A 23,283-nucleotide genomic window follows, 5' to 3' on the forward strand; every position below is an offset into this window, starting at 1 on the left:
CCCCCCAAAAAGAAACCTGCATTTGTACTGTTAGTGTAAATGACACTCAGTTGTTAATTTACACACATCCCTATGCATTAATTACGGGTTTTAGCGCACTGCAGTGCTTAGCTGAGCCTGCGTCCTTCCTTCATGCATAGGGTTATTTAATTATTGCTGCTAGAGGCTTTAATCAAGTCCTTCTCATAGAAAACAAACAAATGATTAGCCTTTACATTGCAGGCATAAACAGGAATTTGACTCATGAATTTCCTAATTATACTACAGCATTTTGAAAATCAGTTGGCATTCAAATTCTTGCTGTTACTGTGTACAATTTCCTTTTGCAAGACAGAAGTATAGGATAAAAAATTGTTGTTAAATATGTTAAGATTAAAGTTAGGTTTAATTTAAATATTTTTTCCTTACTTACTCATAAAAATGATTAAATTGAAGTAGGGGAGTAATTAGGTGTCAGCTATATATCAGCTACATGCTACACATTTTATATGACTCTGACTAATTTATTCTTACATTAATGCTATGAGGTAGGCTTTATTATTTTCATTTTTAAATAGGAAATTGAGGCTCAGGTTGTGAAATGACATGCCCAGTGCCACATGAGAGAGTCGTTTGTGATGGGGCTGGTTAGGACTCCCAATCTCTGGGCCTGGCTGTGGGTTCATTCCACATTGATATGGTGCCTCAGCCACAAGTCCAAGGCCCATTCTCCATGATTTCTGAACCAGTGCCTAAAATGGATCAGCTCTTCCCCTTTTTTTTTTTTAATTACCAAGATGTGCTTTTAGTTGTGCATAACAATTGGCAAGTAAAATTCACATCCCACTTTTATAGCAGTAGATTATCCTGCTTTATCTTTTAGCTATGTGAAAAATCAATTGTGAAATAAGATCTATGAGTTTCTTTTTAATTCTGTCTAAACAAAAACAATCAAGTTCTGCTTATTTTGAGTGCTAAAGCCAATTTTGATTTTACCAGAGATACGTGGTTCATAATTTCTCCTTTCCACTTCCTTATATCATTTTTCAGGAGTCAAATGCCAAAAGGTCTTCCACAAGTAAAATTTCTTCTTATGTAATTGTCTTTAAGGAGTTCTTTGGAAGAATAAGGACATGTACCTATAGGAAATTATTTCCTTTTCTGTACTATTTTCTAACATGTTCTTAGTGTCTTTGCAGCATATATTACTTTGTAAGAGTTATTTCACAATCCATTCTTCATCACTCTGTGTGGAAGACTGGTCTCGGCCAGACCATGAGCCTTCTTTTATTTTCCTAGAGCTGCCCTGAAGTCCTCACAGACAGGAATTTTTATTGAGATGATTGCTTCTCAGAGGACAGTGGGATATTTCCTAAGATGTGATGCTCTTACTTACATGGTAGAGGTTACTCTTGGTTAGAGTCATAATCCAATCCTAGGTTTTAAAGAACATTCCCACTGTTGCAGAAGATTCTATTGGACAGCCCTGTTTTAGAAAGTAGCATAGAAATGTTCTAGACTGTATATCTAGTTGCTAATGACATTTATGTATTAGTAGCTTATCCACTCGAGGATCTCACTTTTTCATGTGTAAAATGTAAAACAAAAACAAAAACAAACCAACCAAACAGAAACAATTATATGGGCACTCCATCTGTACTTGATGCAGACAAATTTTAAATTTTTTACTTGCAAATTTTGATAGACATGTCTTCAGATGCTCTTTTTTTTTTGGTAGAAGCCTTAGTTAATTGGTTATTCTTTATCATTTTTTCAAAACTTTCAATACAGGAATCTGTTAGAAAATTAGAATTCTAGTTTCTTATTTAAAATTCATGTAAAAAGAAAAAATAGTCAATTTGGATTATTTTAAGGAGTTTAAGAAGTATGCAACTTTGATCTGATTTGTTAACAACTTTGGTTGTTATTGATACCATTCCTTTTAGAGTTTTACTCATAGTTGTGACTCTGAGGCCAATTAACCAAGGTTTTATCATGTGTTACAAAAGTGGACCTTTGGTTTGATTTTTTAATCAGTTAAACAAGAGAATATTCATTCCAGTTTTAAAACTCTAAAACTCTAGATTTCAAAATACCATTGCACTTTGGGATCATTGTTTGTAAAAAGATAAATTCAGTCAGAATTTCAGGGGCTATAAATGGGATTAAACTATAAATAGGAAATAATTACATTTCTTAGTGTGTTATGTTTTAAGATAGGCCTTGGATAGTAATGTCTTCACAGGAAAGTCACTTAAAAATTAAGTTGAGTACTATATGATTCTATACAATGGATGATTCAGTGATTTCTGCCAAGTTAACTACAGTATGTAAAAGCATTCTAATCAACATACATCCCGTTGGAACCAGATGTTTATCACACTTACCAGACTAGCATCCCTGAAGGTAGTATTTAGAAATGACTAAAGACAACTTTAAATTATATATTTCTCATATACATAATTGATGTAGTTACTTTGAATAGTTTTAAGTGGATGGAGCATTTAGTTTAGTAACTACACATAAAGTACCATGATGGCCAATTTAAGTGAAACCTGAGGTAATTGTTTTGACCAAAATGCAGAGAATGCTATTTTAAATACTCTCTTTCTGATTTTGTAAAGCTTTCAAGGCAAAATTGGTAGAAAAACTAAAATTTATTTGAGACCATCTTAAAATGTCACTAGTCTAACCATGCTAAAGATTCACATTCTATCCAATACAAATATATGAGCTTAACACATGTCATTATAATTAATAAATTGTATAATTTATTAAAATTATGAAAAATTTTAATTCCTACAATTTCATAGAATTATTTTAATTAAGAATATTTGTTTTTGTTGATATGTCACTGAAGTATATAATGAAACATTACATTACATGCAGGAAACAATACTAGGATTTCAGAGAAGGTGATTTTTTTAAAAAATGAAGCTCCATAATAAGCTATTATTTTAGTGGCTATTATTTTTGTTTTATATTATATGCTTCCTACAAATATGGTAGGGTACATGTGATTAATTTGATAAACCTCCATAATATAGAAGAAAGAGCATATAATTTGGGGTCAGAAGAGCTGATTTATACTATTTATTCCTTCAGTTTTCATTTATTCCCTCATGTTTATTGAGTGTTTACACTGTGCCAGGCACTGTGCTAAGAACTATGTATAAAGTGATAAGAAAACAGATATTATGTATGCCCCATTGGATTTTGTTACTTTCTTAACTGACTCTGGCCACATCATTTTGATAACTAATAAGATTACACACATGGTTTTGTGAATTTAAGTGATGGTTGTTCTGTTCCACAGCATTGCCATCATCTTCTTCATTGTCAGATCAACTTAAGAAACAACAGTCCAAAGAGGAATCAGTTTGGAAATGTCCAATTAGTGAATCTTGAACTGCCTCAGAATAATATTTTAATAGGAACTAATACTAAAATTCTTTGATTTACCTTACCCAAATAAAAATGTTTCCAGTTGTTAAAGTTCTTTACTTCCAACGTGAGAGTATGGTAACTAAATTCGACCTATTGTGGCAAGTAAATCTTGCCTGTTACAAAAAAAACTTAATCATCTTCATCCCACATTGCTAGTTTCATAGAAGCTAAGCAGGAAATTAAGATCGGAAATTAATTACTCATTAAACACATTTATTAAGCAACTCTTACATGTACACACCAGGCTAGCAGCTGAACAAAGGAAGAGGAAGAGAAAAGGCACTGCTCTTAAGCAGCCAACAGTTTGTATAAGGAAGCATTAATTATAATAATGTCATGGCTAACATCATTAAATGCGTATTATCTATACATGAAATACTTTACAGTCTGTCATTATTGAATCAGTGGTTTTGCATTATTTTACTGCTATGAGCCACAGCCTCTCTACGGAACAAGTTAAACGTTTAGCACATGGGTAAATTAAAGAAATGTTCTAAAAAATTGTATCTAGATTCCTAAAGCTGATTTGTGTTGGGAGAGCCTAAAAAGGATCCTAACTGCAGGCTCACTGTCCTTTCCATTTCCTTCTTTAGGGAGAATGAGAAGAAACATTGAAGTATCGCATATTGTCAGGAAATGCCTAGATTCTCTAAGGATTTCTAGTTTCTTAGGGATTCAGTGCACTAGTTGTCTCTGACCATTCAAATCATTTTTCCTCTCATTTTGTGAATATTCATATTTATAAACTTTAAAGTAGTTGATTTCATTATTTATATTGATAGATTCATGTATAATTAAGTTTATTCTCTTGACCTCCATTCCGAATAGTTCCCAAACTACTCTAGGAGAAGCATATTAATTGAAAAAAAAGATGGAGTCATCTCTTCAGTATTTTAATTTTTTTTTTCTTAGAGAGAGAGGTGGGAGGGGCAGAGGAAGAGAGAATCTGAAGCAGGCTCCATGCCCAGTGTGGAGCCCGGTGTGGGGCTCGATCTCACACCCTGAGATTGTGACCTGGGCCAAAATCAAGAGTCGGATGCTTAACCAACTAACTGGGCCACCCAGGCGCCCCTAGTCAGTACTTAAAAAAAATAGTGGCTCTTCTACTCTTTTTCCATCATGTTTTCCCCATAGGTTGAGTATTACTTGCAACATTGCACATTTTGAACGTAATTTACTTCAGACAGCTGTAAGGTATACACATCCTAAGCTACTAGGTACTGCCATGATCTACAGTTGCTAGCAGCTATTAGCCATTCCACATACTGTACATATGGTGCAACTAGTTTTTTTTTTCTTATTTACTGTAGTAATATCAGAAATCTATTAAGTTTTTGTGTCCTATTATTTTATGTACCAGTGAGTTTTCTCTAGTAATGCAAGATCTAAAATAGTACTGCCTTAGTTGAGGCTGCTATAACAAAGTATCATCCACTGGATGGCTTATAAAAAACAGAAATTTAGGGCGCCTGGGTGGCTCAGTCATTAAGCGTCTGCCTTCGGCTCAGGTCATGATCCCAGGGTCCTGGGATCAAGTCCCACATCGGGCTCCCTGCTGGGCGGGAAGTCTGCTTCTCCCTCTCCCACTCCCCCTGCTTGTGTTCCCTCTCTCGCTATGTCTCTCTCTGTCAAATAAACAAATAAAATCTTTAAAAAAAATTTATTTCTCTCAGTTCTGGAGAATGCAAATCTGAGATCAGGGTACCAGAATAGTCAAGGACTGGTGAGAGCCCTCTTCCAGGTTGAAGGCTGTGGACTTCTTATTGTATCTTTATATGGTGGCGAGCAGAGAGGGGAAGCAAGCTGTCTCAGGACTCATAAGGGCACTGATGTCATTCATGAGGGCTCCACTCTGATGAGCTCATGTAACCCTAATTACCTCCCAAAGGCTCCACCTCCTAATATTATCATACTGAGAAGTAGGGTTTCAACAAATAAAATTTTGGGGGGATATAAACATTCAGTCCATAGTAAGTACTGAATCAGGATCTGCCTCTGGTTTTGCAATATATATTTTCTTCTTTGAAAATAAGATAAATATATGGTTATATCGCATAATCTCTTTCAAGCCATTCTAATATCTGGGTTGGACTAAGATGTGAGATGACCTCAGTAATCTATAGAAATCAGCTGTCCTTCTCAATACTTAGTTCGCTTACCAAACAATAGCTTTTTGGGATACCTAGATTGTTATTTATTAAGGTGTATAGTGAATATTATAAATACTTTTTTGTTTTTATTCTTATATTGCCTCATTTCCCTTACCTTGTAAAAGTAGAGTTTGGATGTCCCTAACCAATAATGAAAAATGACACTTTTTGATAATAAGGTGGACAGTGTTCAACTTTAAGAGCAGGCCTACATTTTTTTAAATACTGAAAATAGACTTTCTAGGTCTACTCTAAATTTTTTATTGTGCATCGTACTCATTTTTATATGACGTTAGTTCATCATTTCATCTCCAAAATTTTTCCCACTTTTTTTTTCTTTTACTACTCTACAGTTAATGCTTCCATATTCAGAGTTATTTTTCTATTTGCCCTATTCATAGTTTTTATTTGCTTACTCAGTGATGCATTGGTTATCATGTAATAGCCCCTTAACAGGATCTTGGACTTTTAGAGAATTAACGAGAAGTTTGAGCTGCTCTTTTTATTCTTTTATATTTCTTTCCTGTTGTATTTCACTGTTATAGAAATGTTGATCCCAAACTTTATTTGCCCATTTGTTTTATTTTCCCGTAGGGTATTATTCAGTAAGAGGCCTATTTTATAGAAAGGGAAATCTTTGACTTATTAAATGTAAGAGAACTTATTATATGGGATTGTGGGATGGAGGGTACTTTTTACTAATCTAAAAACTGCTGTTGCTATTAAACTATCATATAGTTTACACATAAAGTCTATGATAAATAATATTAAATGACCTACGGGAGAATACTGAGAGAAGTGGGGAGGAATCAAGAGAAAAGTTATTTGATTACTTGTTTAATTTCACTTAAAAATCAAAACATATTTAGCATTTTTTCATTATCTGTGAGGCTTAAGAAAAAGGACTTATGATGAAAAGAGTAATAATTATCCAGAGCTTATATTATCGAAAGACATTTTAGTGTTAGAGTTATTTCTCAACTTTTGTTTTTATTTTAAAGTTAAAATGGAACTATCATATAGTTCTTCTCAGTGTACAAATTCAGTGACCATATCTGATATCAGTTTAGGTGTCCCTTTAAAAATATCATTATGAATTTAAATTATTTCCTTTTATAAACAAAAATAGCAACATATTTATCATGTAACAGCTTTATATTAAAATATATTACCAGAGAAGTGATAACTTATTTAAAACCCTTAACAATACTGCCCAATAGGACTTCCTGCAATGATAGAAATGTTCATAATCTGTGATGTCCAGTCTGGTAGCCAATGACTGCATATGACTGCAAGAATGTGGAATTTAGCTATTGCAACTTAGAAACTAATTATTTTATTTTATTTTATTGTAATTAATTTTAACATATGTAAGTAGGCTTATAAGTCTGATGGCTAACATACTAGACAGTGGAGTTAGTAAATGCTTTTCTTCTCTTCTAACATGGACAAACATGTAAAGTTAAAAGAAGAAAGGGAAAGTTAGAGAAATCTATAATTTATTTAATGCTTCTTATCAGCAGATAAATATATTTTCAGGGGAGTAAAGAAGTAGTTGTGTTATTATTGATGATACTATCAAATATTTATTGTAAATAGTTTCTTATTCTACCCACATTAACTTTTTTCCTTTTTTTTTTTTAAGAGATATTTATTTATTTGAGAGAGAGGGAGAGAGAGCACAAGCAGGCGGAACAGCACAGGGAAAGGGAGAAGCAGACTCCCCGCTGAGCAGGGAGCCTGATATGGGGCTTCATCCCAGGACGCTGAAATCATGACCTGAGCTGAAGGCAGATGCTTAACTGACTGAGCCACCCAGGCGCCCCTACCCACATTAACTTTTGTAGGAAAATATTTTTATTGAGAAAAATATCTAAGTTTGAATTTGTTTATGAAAGAACAGATTAAGTGGGTGTGTGTGCATGTGTCAGAGAAATGGTACAGTGGCTTGTATGCCTCTAGCGTGGAGTTTATGAAGTGGTTCCATTAGCATGGTATTGGAAAGCAATTTGTGATGAATTATAACCTGATGAGATTATTTTGAAAATTCAGTCTTTGAAAGTTGTTTGGGTCAAAAAGAATTCAGACTTTCCAGTAATCGGAAAGCAGTTTACACAAATGTCAAGAAATAATTAGTTATATCACATTCATATAGTTTCATTTTAAAAATAAATGAACTGTTTTGTATGATGGAATTAACATTTCAGTATGTTTTATAAGAGTCCAAAAAAGAAATCTCTTCATATTTCAACAGGTTTTCTTAAGCGGTGAATGGCATTTTAGGAAAAAATAAGATGGGGGAATTATAAGGCTACCTCAAAGGCTTGTATTTGTGGTGACTTGATTTTACAGATCAGTAAATCAGCAGATAAAGCATAGATTATTCAAGCTCATGGCTCCCTCTGCAGCATGGGCTTGAATTCGTATGGGCCTAAGTACTAGATATTAAGACAAATAATTACATATACGAAATCCTAAAAAATATAGAATTGGTTGTGCCTACGAACAAACTATTTTCTTCTTAGTCTTTAACATAAAGTTATTATATTTGATTTTACTTTTAAAGAAAATAAGAGTTTGGACAATCTATTTAGTTTTTCTTCCTACTTGTGTACTGATTCAAATTTTAAAAAAGATTAGGACTTGCTGCTCAGTCCCCAGGTTTACTATAAAACATATATGTAAAAGGAATAGAAGTAGTAATTTATCAGATTTGCATTTTATAACTAAAATGAAAGGGCAAATATACTTTGTGTGGCAAATGCATACATTACCTAACCTTCCAAAATGTTTGGGAATGTAAGTGTCTTTTTATTTTACATATTTAAAAAGAGGTTGCGAAATTTTATGTGCTCTGAATAAGCATGCCTTTAAATTTTAACAACAGCAATAAATTTATGGATAATATTTCTCTTATTTCTAGTGGTTAGAACGCCCACAGGTCAACACATTCACTAACCTGGTCTGCTTTTTGCTATTAAAGTAGGGCGAAGATTCTCTAAATGTGTTTTTTTTAGTCTGTTTGTTTTGTTTTTGGTTTTTTTTTCCTTTGGGAAATAATTTTAATAGCACAGGGGAGAAGAGTCCTAGGACATTTTCTTTTCTTCAATAAAGGAAAGTAAACAGTATAACGTTTTCTGAACTTTATAGAATCAACACATAAATGCAATTAAGAAGGAAATATTTTCCAAAATTATTTCTGCCTTTTTACAAAAGGGTCAAAAAAATCATAAATACAGTCTTTTTACTCCTTTATTATGTTACTTTAAAAAAAGGTGATGCTAATTGATGCATTTTGGTAATAGTTCCAGGAACATAATGCAGGTTTAGTAGACATACCAGTATTACCCTATATAACCCAAATTCCTTATGTTCATTTTCTTTTAAAAACAATTTTTGAAATCCACACAAACTTGGACAAGGAGACTTCAAACATACTTTCTATGCACTCTTAGCACCTTCTACTTTTTACTTGGGTATCTTGGACAAGTCTCTCAGCCATAGCAGGTTAACTGATGAGATAATATAAAGATTATATAAGACAATATTTATGCAAGTACATTTAAAGTGGTAAGATGACCTAAGTATTAGTATATTATTTCTTATTTCTCTTGAACATTTGTTTCTTGAGACCTTCATAATATTTTATGAAATATTTTATAAAAATTTCATTCACTCTGTTTTCTGCTTCCCTTTCTTTATCATTGCTGTTGATTGATTGATTGAAGTCTAGTTGACACACAATGCTACATTAGTTTCAGGTGTACAACATAGTGATTCAACAGCTCTATATGTTATGCTGTGCTCACCCTCGCCAGAAGGGTAACTACCATGGATTGATTCTCAGGAATTCAGTAGTGTTTTGGTTTAACTTGATATTACTACATTATATTTAGGAGGCAGAGAAGACCATCAACTTAGATATATTAGATTTAACCATAGTAAACTATTGCTGTTTGACTAATTTTTATCTGAAAACAGTAATTTCATGTTTCAGCCTTAGAAGCTATTGGACTAAATGATTTCAGGCTTTGGAGAAGCAGAAGAATTCTTTGTAACAATCATCTTCCTATTGAAATGTGCTGTAGTTGGAAAGATAACTAGGTATTTGGGTCATTATAGTAATATTTTAGTCAATTCCAGGAGACTTCTAGAAAATTTTGCATACATTCTCATTTATTTAGAAAAACAAACAAAAACAGTCCATTTCCTTTAAAGTGATTTTCAGTGACTTTTATTAAACTTTAAATAAGTCATGAATTATAAAATATGTAAATGTCTTGGGGTTTTTAAAATTTAAGTATAAGTAATGTACAGTGTTTTAAATACTGAAGAAAATGAAAACTAAAAGCGCTGAAGAACTGATAGTTCTATTTAGTGTCTATAAATCTATTTATTAAACTCTAAATTTAGAACTGTTTTTTACATTATGGTTGACTTAGTCTTATTTTCATGCAACAGGCCCATACTTAAAATATGTTTGCTTTTTCTCAGAGAAATGAAGTAGATTTGTTTTGGACTGGTCTGAGAAACTAAGTATAGATGAGTAAAATAAAAAAATATTTGGAAGTTTACTTGAAAATTCTCTGCAATAAAATAATTAGTGAAAAAAGTTGTATAAATCTAGCCTGTGTTAGTTCTGTCAAATGAAGGGCCATCAGTGGTTTTCAGCAGAAGTTAACCTACTCTCCATCTTAATGTTGGAGAACCTAGGACACTATGTGGAGAATTCTCTTCGGGTCCACACACCTAGAGGATATCTCCCATTCATTCGTTCATAAGAAAAGTCATATCTGATTACTAGCATGTCCATATAACCATAAGAAGTGGTGGTAAGTTGGGTAGCTAGGGTTGTATTTAAATTTATTCTCCCAACTCTAATCCAAGAACTTTCCTGCTCTCCTTTCTAAAATATGATAACTTCAGACTTTTAGAAAGGAAGCACTCCTCACCTCAACCAACTTTCTTTGAAGTTGTATAGCAATGACTGAGTTTGGGTGGGAAAATACATGCTAACACTGTGCTCAATTTTCTCTGTCAGTTTCATATTAGGAAATGTTTATTTCTAAGTAAGCAATAAAACAATAAAAATGAGTGACTTGAGCAGAAACAGGGTAGACTGTTCTTGTCACAGTTTTTATGGTCACTCATATATAATGTTCCTTCTGTAAGTCCATCTATTGAAATTAATATAACAATGTTAAAGTTAACATTTGTAGGGAAGAATTGAAGCTATAAAAGCAAAACAAAATCTTTGTCATAGTCCTCCATGAAAATAAAATTTGAAATTGTATTCAGTATAGTTTGAGCCATTCTGTATATATTTTAATATGTTGACTAATAGATGTTAAATTTCATCAGGTCCATTGAACAGCTTATGTACCCGAAGAACATGCAATACAATTATCTTTTCTCTCTCTCATCCTTTTTTCCTTTCTGCCTGTTAACAAGATGGAGCATTTTGAATTGAATGCCACGAACTTTGTAACAAAATTGACACCTGTGTGGTACAGAAACAAAGACAGTCTGCAACTTAAGAAAGTACTGTTTCAAAAGTTCTTTGAATAAATAAGTTGAAACTCATATCACATTTTCCAACAGAAACCACACTCTCAGGCAAGGTAAACTTCTCAGACCACTTCACAAAGGAGTCAAATTAATTCCATAATATACTTGAATCATAGTTTTTTACCAACAGTATAATTGGATGTTGCTCAGAATGTTGCTAGGGAAAATGTTTTTATAGTTCCAAGTGTGATGCCAGGAATGTCCTTGCTGCTGCACGTTGGTTTAGAGATACCCCTTCTTTTACTCCTGAACAGTGAAGAGAGGGGAAAAAAAAGTATTAGCTATTCTAGTTGGTACCTCTCATGCCCTAAGACTGGGATTCCAGCAAGCTGGGTGGGGATGCTATTTAGGTAGATTTAAAACAAGTGGCTGAGGGCACCTGTTAAATTTTTTTTTTTTTTTTTTTTGGAACTAGCCATTCCTGCCCCGGCTGTTTCTTTCCTTCCATAAGCCTCCATAATGGACCTTTTTGCTTCTTTACTGTTTGAACTTTCTCTTGATTCTGGCCAGCATTTCTCTTCCTCCAGCTGATATGTTGCACAAATCCACAGTTTCAGTGCTTTCCTCCATTTCCCAGTTCTTGAAGCATTCCCAGATGATTGAGGCTTTCTAAAGGCTTTCACTGTTAACACCATAGGAAAAATAAAATAAAGCAAAGCTCCATCTTGTGCCACCATGGGAACCAGACTCTGCTCTACTGGCATTTAACCCTCCAAATGAGGGATAAAGTCTTGAAAATAATGTGAGGGGCTGGAAAGGCGAGGATAGAAGGCAGCAAGCTCAATGTATGTAAGAAGGAAATAAAATCTTCCTCTGTATTCCTCTTTCTGCTGGCCTGTACTGCCACCAGTTTCGTTACTATGTACCCCACTTTGGAATGCATAGATCTGGGTGTGAAGTCACCTGCAGGAGAGGCAGTTTTGATGAAGGAGAGAGGGAGCCAAAGAAAAATAAAGTTGCTGGTCACAAGCAACTAGCAGAGAAGGAAGGAAGCCAAAAGAGAGAAGGAACGGCCAAGTGGTGACAGATTGCTTTCACTCAATTTTGAACATAAAATGAAGCATGTAAGTTTACTCTTGCTTGCAGGTTTAGGTGAAGGCTTTAATATTGCTAAACTTAAATGTTGATTATTCAAAAAGGAGTTACCTGTGATATTTTATATAACACTTTAATTTATCCACTGGTCATGATTAAATTCCTGATTTGCTTTATATTGAAGCAAACGCATTTGCTTCCTTACTCATTTTTCTTTTCCTAGAAGTATGTAATTAAAATTATATGCAAAGAACACTCATGATAAATTAAACTTACTGTCCTTGCATTCTTATAAGCTGGGGGGGGTCAAAGGAAAATTTTTTTGTGGAGATGCTTTTTTAAAGTAATTCAAGAATATATAGTTTAACAGTGTGCAGCTTCCCTTCATGTCAACAGCACACAAATTATTCATAACATGACTGATGTTCTGGTGCCTATTCTCATTTTTGTGAGGGAAACATGTCTTATCTGAAAGAAAAAGAAAATTTAAGGTATCTTTTTCTTGCTTTTATTCCTTATTTTCACAATGAAAACAAATGAGTGTGATCTTTATAGGTGGCATGGTCATCATAGTAAAGTTGCTTACTAAGACTCACTTCATGTACACAGCAGGATTAGTCAGCAGAATTAAGAAGCCAGGGTTTTCTGCAAACCGAGAGCTTTTCCCTAACTTGACAATGTCCACAGGTAAGGCTGGATGGACTGCTTTTTACCTTACACTAAAGCAAAATATACTGTTTTACCTTTACACTCTGGCATGCCAAATTTTGCCCCCTCTCTGTTGCTGTTAAAAATCAAAATACTATTTGATTGCAAAAGATCTACAAAGAGAAAGCAAAAGTTGATGTTATGAGGAAAACTGTTCTTTTTAAACTCAATATTCTTTTATTTCAAAAACCAAGTAGAAAGGAAAGAGAAACAAAAAAACACCTGGAGAATGATTATAAATTATAGCGCTACCACCATTTATAATTATGTCCAAATTATGAAGTAATGTAAGGATCATCTTTAGGTTAACCAAATTAAAAAAAATGTTTTCAAATTTATTTTTTTAGAGGAGAGAGAGAGAGGGTGTGTGAGCGAGCAGGTGAGGGGAGGGTTAAAGGGAGAGCGGGAGAGAGAATCTCCAGCACACTCCCTGCTATTTATACTTACGTGCAAAATATGCAATAATGTAGGGATCATCTTTAGATTAACCAGATTTTTAAATTTTTTTTCAAATTTATTTTTTTTAGAGAGCATGCAAGTGAATGAGTGGGGGAAGGGGCAGAGGGAGAGTGATAATCTCCAGAATCTCTGAATCCGGACTCCCTGCTAAATGCAGATGTGGAGCTTGATCCCAGGACCCTGAGATCATGACCTGAGCCAAAATTGAGTCAGATGCTTAACTGACTGAGCCACCCAGGTGCCCCTAGGTTAACAGATTTTAAATGAACTAAAGCAAACAAATGGATACCAAAGGGGTAGAATAGAAAGATACAAGTAAAGAGAAGGTTTTTTTTTTTAACTCTAAGATTGAGTCTAAAAATATATGGAAAGTCAATATAGGCTGTTCCAAGCCAGTTTCTTCTTTTATTCTATTTTTTTAAATATGGGAGTTAATATATTACCCTTCCTTTTATTCTAGTACTTTATTAAAATCTTTTTTTAATTTTTAAATTTGTTTAAGTAAGGCTCATGCCCAACATGGGGCTTGAACTCCTCACAAGCCTGAGGTTAAGAGTCTCACACTCTACCGACTGAGCCCGGCAAGCACTCCTGATTTATTATTTTTTTTTAATCTAAATCTTCTGAGACAGCCCATTTTTCTGAACTTGGTCAAGTCAGGATTTGTTTACCCATTGGGCATGACTTGGATTTACATACAAAGGGTCCCTTTAGTTAGCCGGTTCTCTCTGAATAAAAACTCAGAAACATGCTGGATGGCAAGGCAGGATCAGTGGTGCTGCCTGTGGCCTTGTGTCTTAGTTAACAGAGAAAGAAGAAAACTCCCAGGGGATCAGAGTCAATGACCGTGATTTTATTATAGCACAACTTCCTTTCCTTATCTTACGTAGCACATTTATAAAGTTGGTGTCGAGCCTGGGCCTGTTTTCCTTTGTTTTTCATTTTTCGTTTACTGTTAGATTTTCATGCAGCACTTTACCAAAAAACCATTTTCCTGAGACTGTGCTACTCACAATCATGTTTGCCAGTCTTTGTTCACAGAAATTTAGAGCCATAGTAAATGATAGACTATTTTGACAGCTGTCTCTCCTCTGAACTCCCTAATTTTGTTGTTCTCTCCTATGTATTAAACAATTTCATTTTATTTTATTTTAAAGATTTTATTTATTTATTTGAGAGAGAGAATGAGATAGAGAGAGAGAGAGCATGAGAGGGGGGAGGGTCAGAGGGAGAAGCAGACTCCCTGCTGAGCAGGGAGCCCGATGCGGGACTCGATTCTGGGACTCCAGGATCATGACCTGAGCCGAAGGCAGTCGCTTAACCAACTGAGCCACCCAGGCGCCCCAACAATTTTATTTTTTTAAGCAAGTATCTTAAATGGGGAATAGAATTTCAAAGGGTGGTTAACATAAAATGAAAGTGTGTCTTAAACATTGAAATGACCTGTATCTTTGTGTAATTTCCAGTGTAGTAAAATAAATCTTTAATATTTGTGTCCATGTCATGTCAGAGTAGCCATTGAAAAGTAGCAAATTCAGTCTTAATTCCTTATTTAGCAGATTAGAAACCAAACCAATCAGTAAATGAATATCACATATCAAATATTTGTCTTTTTTTGTTGTTATATCTTTTAAAATAAACTCTGGCAAACCAAGTATTTTGTCCAGATGCTATTGTCCACATTTATCTACTATTTTCTGTTATATGTTAGGACCCCATCAATAAATGTGCCTATGTTGATATTTCAGTTTCCAGCTAATAGATTTTAAACAAAATTGATGATTTTTATTTTACTTATTTTTTAAAGATTTTATTTATTTGAGAGAGAGAGAATGAGAGATAGAGAGCACGAGAGGGAAGAGGGTCAGAGGGAGAAGCAGACTCCCCGCTGAGCAGGGAGCCCGATGTGGGACTCGATCCTGGGACTCCAGGATCATGACCTGAGCTGAAGGCAGTCGCTTAACCAACTGAGCCACCCAGGTGCCCCAAAATTGATGATTTTTAATTCATTAGTAACTTTAACAATTAGAAAGAGTTATTTGTTGAACCTTATTACAGGGCACATTTATAAGTTGTTTTTCTCCAAGTTCCCACACTTAACTGTTGTTTTGTTCTTTATAAACGCTTTTGATCAAATAACCACTTTTAAAATTACAGCCGATTAAATAAAAGAATGGGACTAGAAATGTCAACATGGCTCTGTTTTATTATTGGAAACATTTGATACGTACTGAAACCTTGCTATTGTCTAGTCCTGGAAAACAGCTGTCTCTTCCATTTCTTACCTGGATGCTAAGCCCTGTGTATCAATAGTACATAAATTGTCTAGTAGTTACTTAAAAATAGTTTAAATCCCATACACTTGCATTGTTTATGTATAGGAAATACATGCAAAATCTGCTTGAATTATGTGTGTGTGTTTGTGTATATATATATATATATATATATATATACACGTATATATGTGCACATATGGAAATACACACAAATATATGAAAATATGTAAACATTATGTAGGTTATATGAAACATAAAGGAAGGTTTACCAAGTATTGTCCTTATATTAACTATATTCAAATTCCCACCCTTAAACAGAAGTACAAAGTCAATAAATCATGATAAATTTTGCCTAAAGAACAGCTCCCAAATGGACTTCCCTTGCAAGGATTACTTTTTCTAGTTAACAGTTTTGAAAATTAGCCTTTTTAACAAATTACAATAAACTACCATTATTTGCAATGAAATATGAACACACTATAAATAAGCCATATTATAAATTTCAGTTACATAGGTTTATGTTGTGTTTAAGGAAAGAAATTGAAGTATTAGGAATACTTAAAGGCCATGATGGTAAATGGATTACATATTTTGTACAAGTGAAGTATCTTTTAAGTGAAATTTCATGGCTCTTGGCAAGGAACTTTATCTTATCCAAGTCCAAATCAGTGTTTAGGAATAGAATTTTTTGGAATTGTAAATAGATAAATAAAGAAATAAGGCTTTAAAAATAATTGCCTAGGAAAGCCACATCATGTAAGAATGTTTATTTTACACAGGACAGTGAAAGACTTTTTACATTTCCTTGCTCAGGACATGGCAGTATTATCAAAATTTTGTCTCACATTCTTTAAATGCTGCCAGTAGGTGGGAACCTGCTTCCCATGATTTTGTTTTCCCCTTTGAACGGTAGTGATGGAGCACTTGCATGATGTGTTTGGTGCCTTGCATGAGGAAGACATGCAAAGGCAAAGGTCCAGTCTGCATGCTGCTTAATGAATGTTTTTCCTTTTCTCTCCCTCCTTGTCATGTGCTTTCAGAAGACAACAATGTGGAAGGTGGGTGCTTTCAACTTTATTTTCCAACTCTCATTTGCCTTTTATTTCTTAGTATTAATAGAGTACATCTCAAATTTAGACGGTAAGTTGAACTGAGCACTTGTTGATTTCTGGATTGTGTATCACTTTTCATAATAGAACATGCACTCTCAAACCCATTAGCCCCTAAGTACATGAAACTCCTTCAGCCTTAACTCCAGTCCTCGATGGATTCCAGCATCCCATGTAAAACTTAAAATACTTATTGCAGTGTTCTATATGGAAAAAATGATACAATCCTGCTTCTTTTATTTTAAATGAGAAAGTATTTCTTTGCAGTTTCAGAACACAGTGCATGATCTTTTTTCCATTTTTTTCTTGATCAAAATGATTTATTTTCTTTTGGAAATGTTTAGCATTACATCACCTCAAGCTCATTAGTTTAATTTCAAATGATTTGACTTACATAAAGAACACAGAATAAAGCATTGACTATAAGAGGCATAAATTTAGATTAAAAAATAAGCCACTGGCCATTGGAAATGAAAGTGTACAGCACTCCAGCATAATTACTGGTAAGTATATTTGTCATATTCTGTGTCTGTTAAATAAAACTATTATACTTATTAGAGTTTCTTTTTCAAAATTATCTCGGTCAAGCCACTTAGAGAAAGTTACACATTTTTCCTATAGAATCCAACAAACTAAAGTATATTTCAACATTCTTATCTTTAAAGAACTTAAATGTATAAGTCATTGTGCTGCCAAACAAATCTATCTCTAGATAGACCAAAGAATTGTGAGAGGGAAGTTGATCCTCCATCAACTTATATAATCACAGCATTAACAATTCTTGCATAAACATTTAACTAATGTCTATATTTGAGAAGTGTTTAACATTTTTATTTTAACATATTTTAACATAATTTTAATGCATTTTATTTTGCTGCACTGTTTTGAAATAGAGCCATTCTGTAAAAATAATGAACATTTCTACAGAATGATGTGTCTTAGAAAAAGACTTCCTATCTGAGGTTACAGATAGCTGTTAAAGTTAGTAAGATTTGATGTCTCAAAGAGCAACTCATGGTAATACAAAGTTGGGTCAATAGCAGCCATCAGCATATTATTTGTGATACTTTCACAAATAACATGCTGAACATTAGTTGCTTAGTTGCTGAACATTTCTATTCCATTATTTAAGTAGAATAGATTAAGATTTCAAAAGTAATCATCAGTGACTATTTTTCCAAATGTTGGCTCTGTATATGGCTTCTGTTTTTCTATACTATAATTTTAATAGCATGTGAATATGCACTTGATAAAGATGATATTACCCTGAGGGTCTGACATCTTTCAAAATCAGTATTATTTATATTATGCATGTTAATTGAGATTGAATTTTTTTAATAAGTATCTTTTCAACTTCTTTTCCATTTCCTTAACCATTCTGTAAAATGTTCCATGTTTTTGTTCTTTCTCTTTAAATCCAGTTGCATTCCAGGAGCTTCAAAATCAGCCTAATAAGCCTGAGTGCCTCTTTCCTCACACATGCATCCCATGAAAAATTTTGACAACATTTTCAGAGTATAGGCCCATAAACTATTGTAATAAAGTTTATTCAATCATAATTATAACATTCCTATTTATAACTTGACTTTGGCAATATAGCGGAGCTCCCTTAGAGGTAAGAAAGTCTAGCATGAGGAATGTGAATGCTTTTGAGATTTATTAACTTCCATCCTTACTGAGGTGGTATTCAAAACCACTATTTGAAGTGTTTTATATATTTTCTAAAAGTTAGATCTTATGCAGACATCATGCCCTGATTTAGTCTTCAAAAATTATAAGCTATTTTCAGGAAATATGTATAGTAGTTTTAAAATGAAATTGGATGAAAAATTATATAACCTACACAGAATAACCAACAGATCATAAACTTTTTTAACTGCCTCTGTGATTTTTTTGTTACAATCAGTTTGAAAATACAAAAAAAGTTATATTACAGAAACATTAAACTTCTGTATTCAGTAGTTTTCATATTTTGATTATATGTTGATTTGTAATTGTATCTGCTGCACAGGGATGTTTAAATACTCCTAAAATTTTAAGGAAATAATGCAAATTGATTTCAGTATGATGTAAGTGGTGTATAATATGTAGCTCAATAAAGTCTCAAATATATTTGAAATAACACTAGGAAGTGAAATATAAATTCTATTGAAATTGCTGTATGTATTACTATGTCGCTCCGATATTTTCCCATATTCTTGAAATAGACATGGATTGAGGAGTCGCTTTGTTTCCGAATATGAAATAAAGAACTAGGAATTAATGCCTCTCAGTAAAAAGTGAGATAGTGAGAGAGTTTTTTAAAAGAACATTAGCAGTATTCTTTAGAAAAGGAGTGATCTTCAAACTGAAGTAAACTGTCAAGTAACAGATAAATAATTTAAGTAAAGGGAATTCAGTATTATTTTTGAAAACTTCCTTGATGAAATTATGATTTATATAAAAATATAAAACATGATTAAATATATATTCACATTAACTCATAGTTTAGTATTTAGATAATGTTTAAGTAAAAGACTAGTTTTGTTCTCCATGGAAAATTACTTAAGCTTATTTAAAGCTGATCCATTGTTTCCTAAAAGCATCATTCTGTAGTAAATTCCAACTTTACAGCTGCATGTTTAATAGTCTTTTTTGTATTTGAACAAGCTTAGTCAATTGCTACATGTGTCAGACAAGGAGACATTTCTGCATTATCATTTCAGTGTGACTAAGGAATTTTTTTTAATTTAATTATAAAAATTCTCATTTTTTGATGAGGGGAAAAAGATCAGACCCAGCCCATGTTTCAGATATTTCTTTGGGTTTTTAAAAATATAATTTCATCACCAAAGAATAAGAAGCCCTGTGGTGGCAGTGTTCCAAACAGTCTCATCAAAGGGCACAAAGGGCAGATGCAATATTTAAGGGATTGGTTGGATTTTAAGTCATGCTTTTATGCTCTTGATTGTTCCAACTGATACATCGAAGAAATACACAGGGCAACATATGCCAATGTTTAAATTGCAGTACTGTAACTCTTTGCCCCAAAGCATTCCAACCAGGGGTTGAAAGAATGCTTTTAGATTTGCCTCTGTGATACAGACATGTCTCATAGGAAACAAGATGTCTGTCACTGAACATTTTTGTCACCGTGACGACCCTGCCTTCCCATGCTCCCTTGTTTATTGCTGACTGTGCTCTTGTTTCCCTTCAAGGTCTGGCGCACCTGATGATGGGCGACCAAGGTATGGGCTCTGTTCCTTTTCCACTCTGCTTTCAGTGTTTTCTTATTCTGTAGCTGCTTTAAACCATCACTGCAAAGGATGGGCAAATGCTTGCAAATTATCTGGCTGCAAAATAATACATAATTTTGTTCACATTTTTTCATGTTTTTCTCCCCTTTATTTGTTGGTTTGATTTTGGTTTGCTCCTTTGACTTCTGTTTTCCTTCATTCTTTGCACTATAATATCTGCAGATAAATGAGACATAAGAATTTGTGATTGAAAGTTTCCATACAATTATAAGCATATGCAGTTAAGGGTCGCTATAGTAAAGAAAAACCGAGAACCATCAGAAGTTAATATCATATTCAGTTTAATGTACTGTACCAAAAAGAGTCCATTTTTCACCCATGCATGGCAGTTTGGGAACATGCAGACATCTTTGGCTTCTGGCTTCTAGAATGCTGAGTATAGTGTTTCACAGAATCAATACTTTTTCTACGTATACTACAGTCATTGTGTATCTTCTTTTTTGTGTAATCTTTTAAAGTGAGCATGGGTGTTTCAGTTCTTTTGCATGTTGCCTTAAAAAAGAAGGCAGATTTCTCAACATGTGCTGATTATATCTCCATGTGTTTTCAAACCCTTATTTATACTTTCTTGTTTAATTTTCAAAGATGGTGCATTTACATATATTCATAATTCTTATTGTTGTTTCTCTTTTTATTCTCTTTGTATGGAAACCCTTTCTTCATGGAACCATTTCATCAAATCCATAGGTAAAAGTAAAGGTATTACATTATTTTATTTCTTCTTAATATCATCTGTATGAATTACAGTGTATACACATTATGAAAATGTATTTAGACCTTTTTGCATTAGTAATGGGCACTGGGAGGTAGGTATGAGTGTTAATGAATATTTTATTAATTGAAGGTAAGAAAAATCCATCAAAATGTTTCACTCTTTTTTTTCTTGCTCTTTAGGGTGATTTTTTTTTCCACGTCGGCTGCTTATATAATTAGTATATTTAGAAATTAGCTACAGGTTTCAGGATCTTTTTTTTTTTTTTTTTTTGCAGTATCATTTAATGGTAGTTAAATGATGAGTGTAGTCACCATAAATATGTCATCCTCAAACATTTAACTCGGGAGCACACCTGCCCCAGCCATTTTGCTTTGGGATGTCTAAGCATGTGCAGCATTGAAATGGTACTGTGGTGCGCTCATCACCTTGTTGCCTGCTAGATGTCTATATACACATTAATTCGACAATAACTTGAAAAGGCAGTACTGTGAAAGAGACAAAGAGACAAGACATGCCTGTTCTTTCTTTTGCACATACTAACTTTGTTTTAAGAACGTTATCGACCAGGTGTACATTTCTGCATCACTTGGTAAGTCAGGCATGTGTACTCCTTGACAGCATTGATGCTAGATTTAAAAGCATGCTTAATTTGCCATTTAGAGCCATCCACATTGTGTTTAGTGTTTTCATTAACAGGAAGTGGATGATACGTAGATGTGGTAAATATGTATCATAGCCTTTAAATTAACCATTTTTAACTATGTATTACTGAATGTGCCCTTCGTCTCTAGTTTTTGTTTTTGTTTGTTTTGTTTTTGGTTTTCATGGGTTTTGTTTTTATTTTTAATGCAGGAATGTGTCTTATCCTTAAATTCTCTGAATTTTCTTGTGCTCTGAGTCTAAATCTGAATTAGGACAAAAGCTCACAGTTCTTCACCTTTACGTTTGTGTCATCTAGCAGGGAAAATTTTCTGCTTGAAAAAGCACCTGAACATGAGCCAGGCAATAAGTAAGAAATGATATCAGTTTTAAATGTGTAAAATTGAGCTTTAGAAACAAATGTTGCTTGGGTATTTTGAGCCAATAAAAAGAGAACATATGCTATTGCAGTTTGTGTTTTGGTCAACCATTTCCAATATTATAATTTAATATTGTTTTAAGCCTTCTAGCAACTACACAAATGGCAGTATTTATCAATTGTTTTAGAGATTTCATGTACCATTTGGGAAGTTTTCTAAACTTTTTATGTCGAATTCTCATCTACTTCCCTTTCTCAGTGGGCATTTCCTACCATGTTCCTTCTTAGAGGATTCAGGATGTCATAGAGGGAACTGTATTTATATTTTATTTTACTGGCTGAGTGACCTATATGCATATGTGTTTGTATATGTATGAATGCATGTATATACACAAACTTCCTAAATATACATACACATATACGTTATGTTGTAAAAAAGTAACTCAAAAATAATCTTTTAATTCTATAACCATTTAACTCTACATACACAATAATTCATGTTTATACTCAGCTGATATTTGTTTTGATGTAATTAATGCTAAGTGTCACTTAATTTCATTCAGTTTTATTATGTCAGTCTTAAATGTTTTCTGTTGGCATGTGTGTCAAACATACTTTACTTCACCAGTTTTCATTGAAGTTTATTCCTCAGTCAGCACAAAACTACAGAGTGCAGGAATTTGGTTGTTCCTTTACATTTTTCTTCTGTTAATGGAACCAGGATGATTTTTGTTGTTAAATGGGGAAAGAAGATTTTAAGATAGATTTGAATATTTTGCAAATCAGAGTGGTAACCTTTACATGTTGGTTAATTAGATGTATAGAAATGAGAAACATGATTTGTAAGTCTTCTTTAATTGTAAATCAGTTCAACAAATCTGTATTCTAGAGCAAAAATACAATCTTGACTATGACATGGTATGCACATTCAAAGAGTTTCAGTTTATTAGGGAAATGAAAACATGTGGATAAGTTAGTATAAATGACAGAATAGAAGTGCTGAAAATGGTAAAAAAAAAATGTGATTAACATTCAGAAAAGATAAAGAGAACATGAATCAGGGGCTTCCCTTAGGTAGCCCTCCTTGTCCTGTGCCACATGTCGAAGGAATCAAAAAATACCTAGAAACTTTCCACTGTAGCTTCAATATCAAGTTAAATCCTAGTTGTGCATAAAATAGGTGTTAAACCTGTCCACTCTGAAATAATTTATTTGCATTGTAAATTAATGCTTCCCAAATCTTTTCACCACAGTATAATCCTGGAGCATTTTTCTTGACACTGTTGCCTTCTTTAGCAGGAGTGAATTCAGGGACTCTGGAATGAACATCTGTGCGTTAATGTCTTTCTTTCTTTCTTTTTTTTTTTTCTTGAGTCCAGAGGCAAAACTGGATTCAAGAACATTATCATTTTGATTTTTTCTGTATGGATTTTAAAATATTTTCTAAATTTTTAAATGCCCAGTGATAGATGAATGCTATTTCTTAAAAACAAACAAACAAACAAAAAAGCACACACAAAAAA

At 33.3% G+C, this 23,283-nt stretch overlaps 1 protein-coding gene across 21 annotated transcripts in view; it reads left to right on the forward strand.

The window, feature by feature from the left end:
• The window catches only part of NRXN1 (neurexin 1), a 1,133,502-nt gene that overhangs the window by 89,619 nt on the left and 1,020,600 nt on the right, over positions 1–23,283 (forward strand). For 11 of the 21 annotated variants that reach the window (XM_073897720.1, XM_025868729.2, XM_073897726.1 and 8 more), the window contains exons 2-3: positions 16,663–16,680; positions 19,929–19,958. The exons of 6 other annotated variants lie outside the window; for them this stretch is intronic. In XM_073897720.1, coding sequence (XP_073753821.1) covers positions 16,663–16,680; positions 19,929–19,958 — 48 coding nt within the window. Of the gene's footprint in view, positions 1–16,662; positions 16,681–19,928; positions 19,959–20,714; positions 20,727–23,283 lie in introns of all 21 variants that reach the window. 4 more of the 21 variants (XM_073897721.1, XM_025868737.2, XM_073897733.1 and 1 more) reach the window with 3 other exon arrangements.

This window comes from Callorhinus ursinus, unplaced genomic scaffold (assembly GCF_003265705.2).
Source record: "Callorhinus ursinus isolate GAN/ISIS: 27379988/994484 unplaced genomic scaffold, GSC_fseal_2.0 scaffold10, whole genome shotgun sequence".
In the NCBI taxonomy this organism is placed as follows: domain Eukaryota; kingdom Metazoa; phylum Chordata; class Mammalia; order Carnivora; family Otariidae; genus Callorhinus; species Callorhinus ursinus.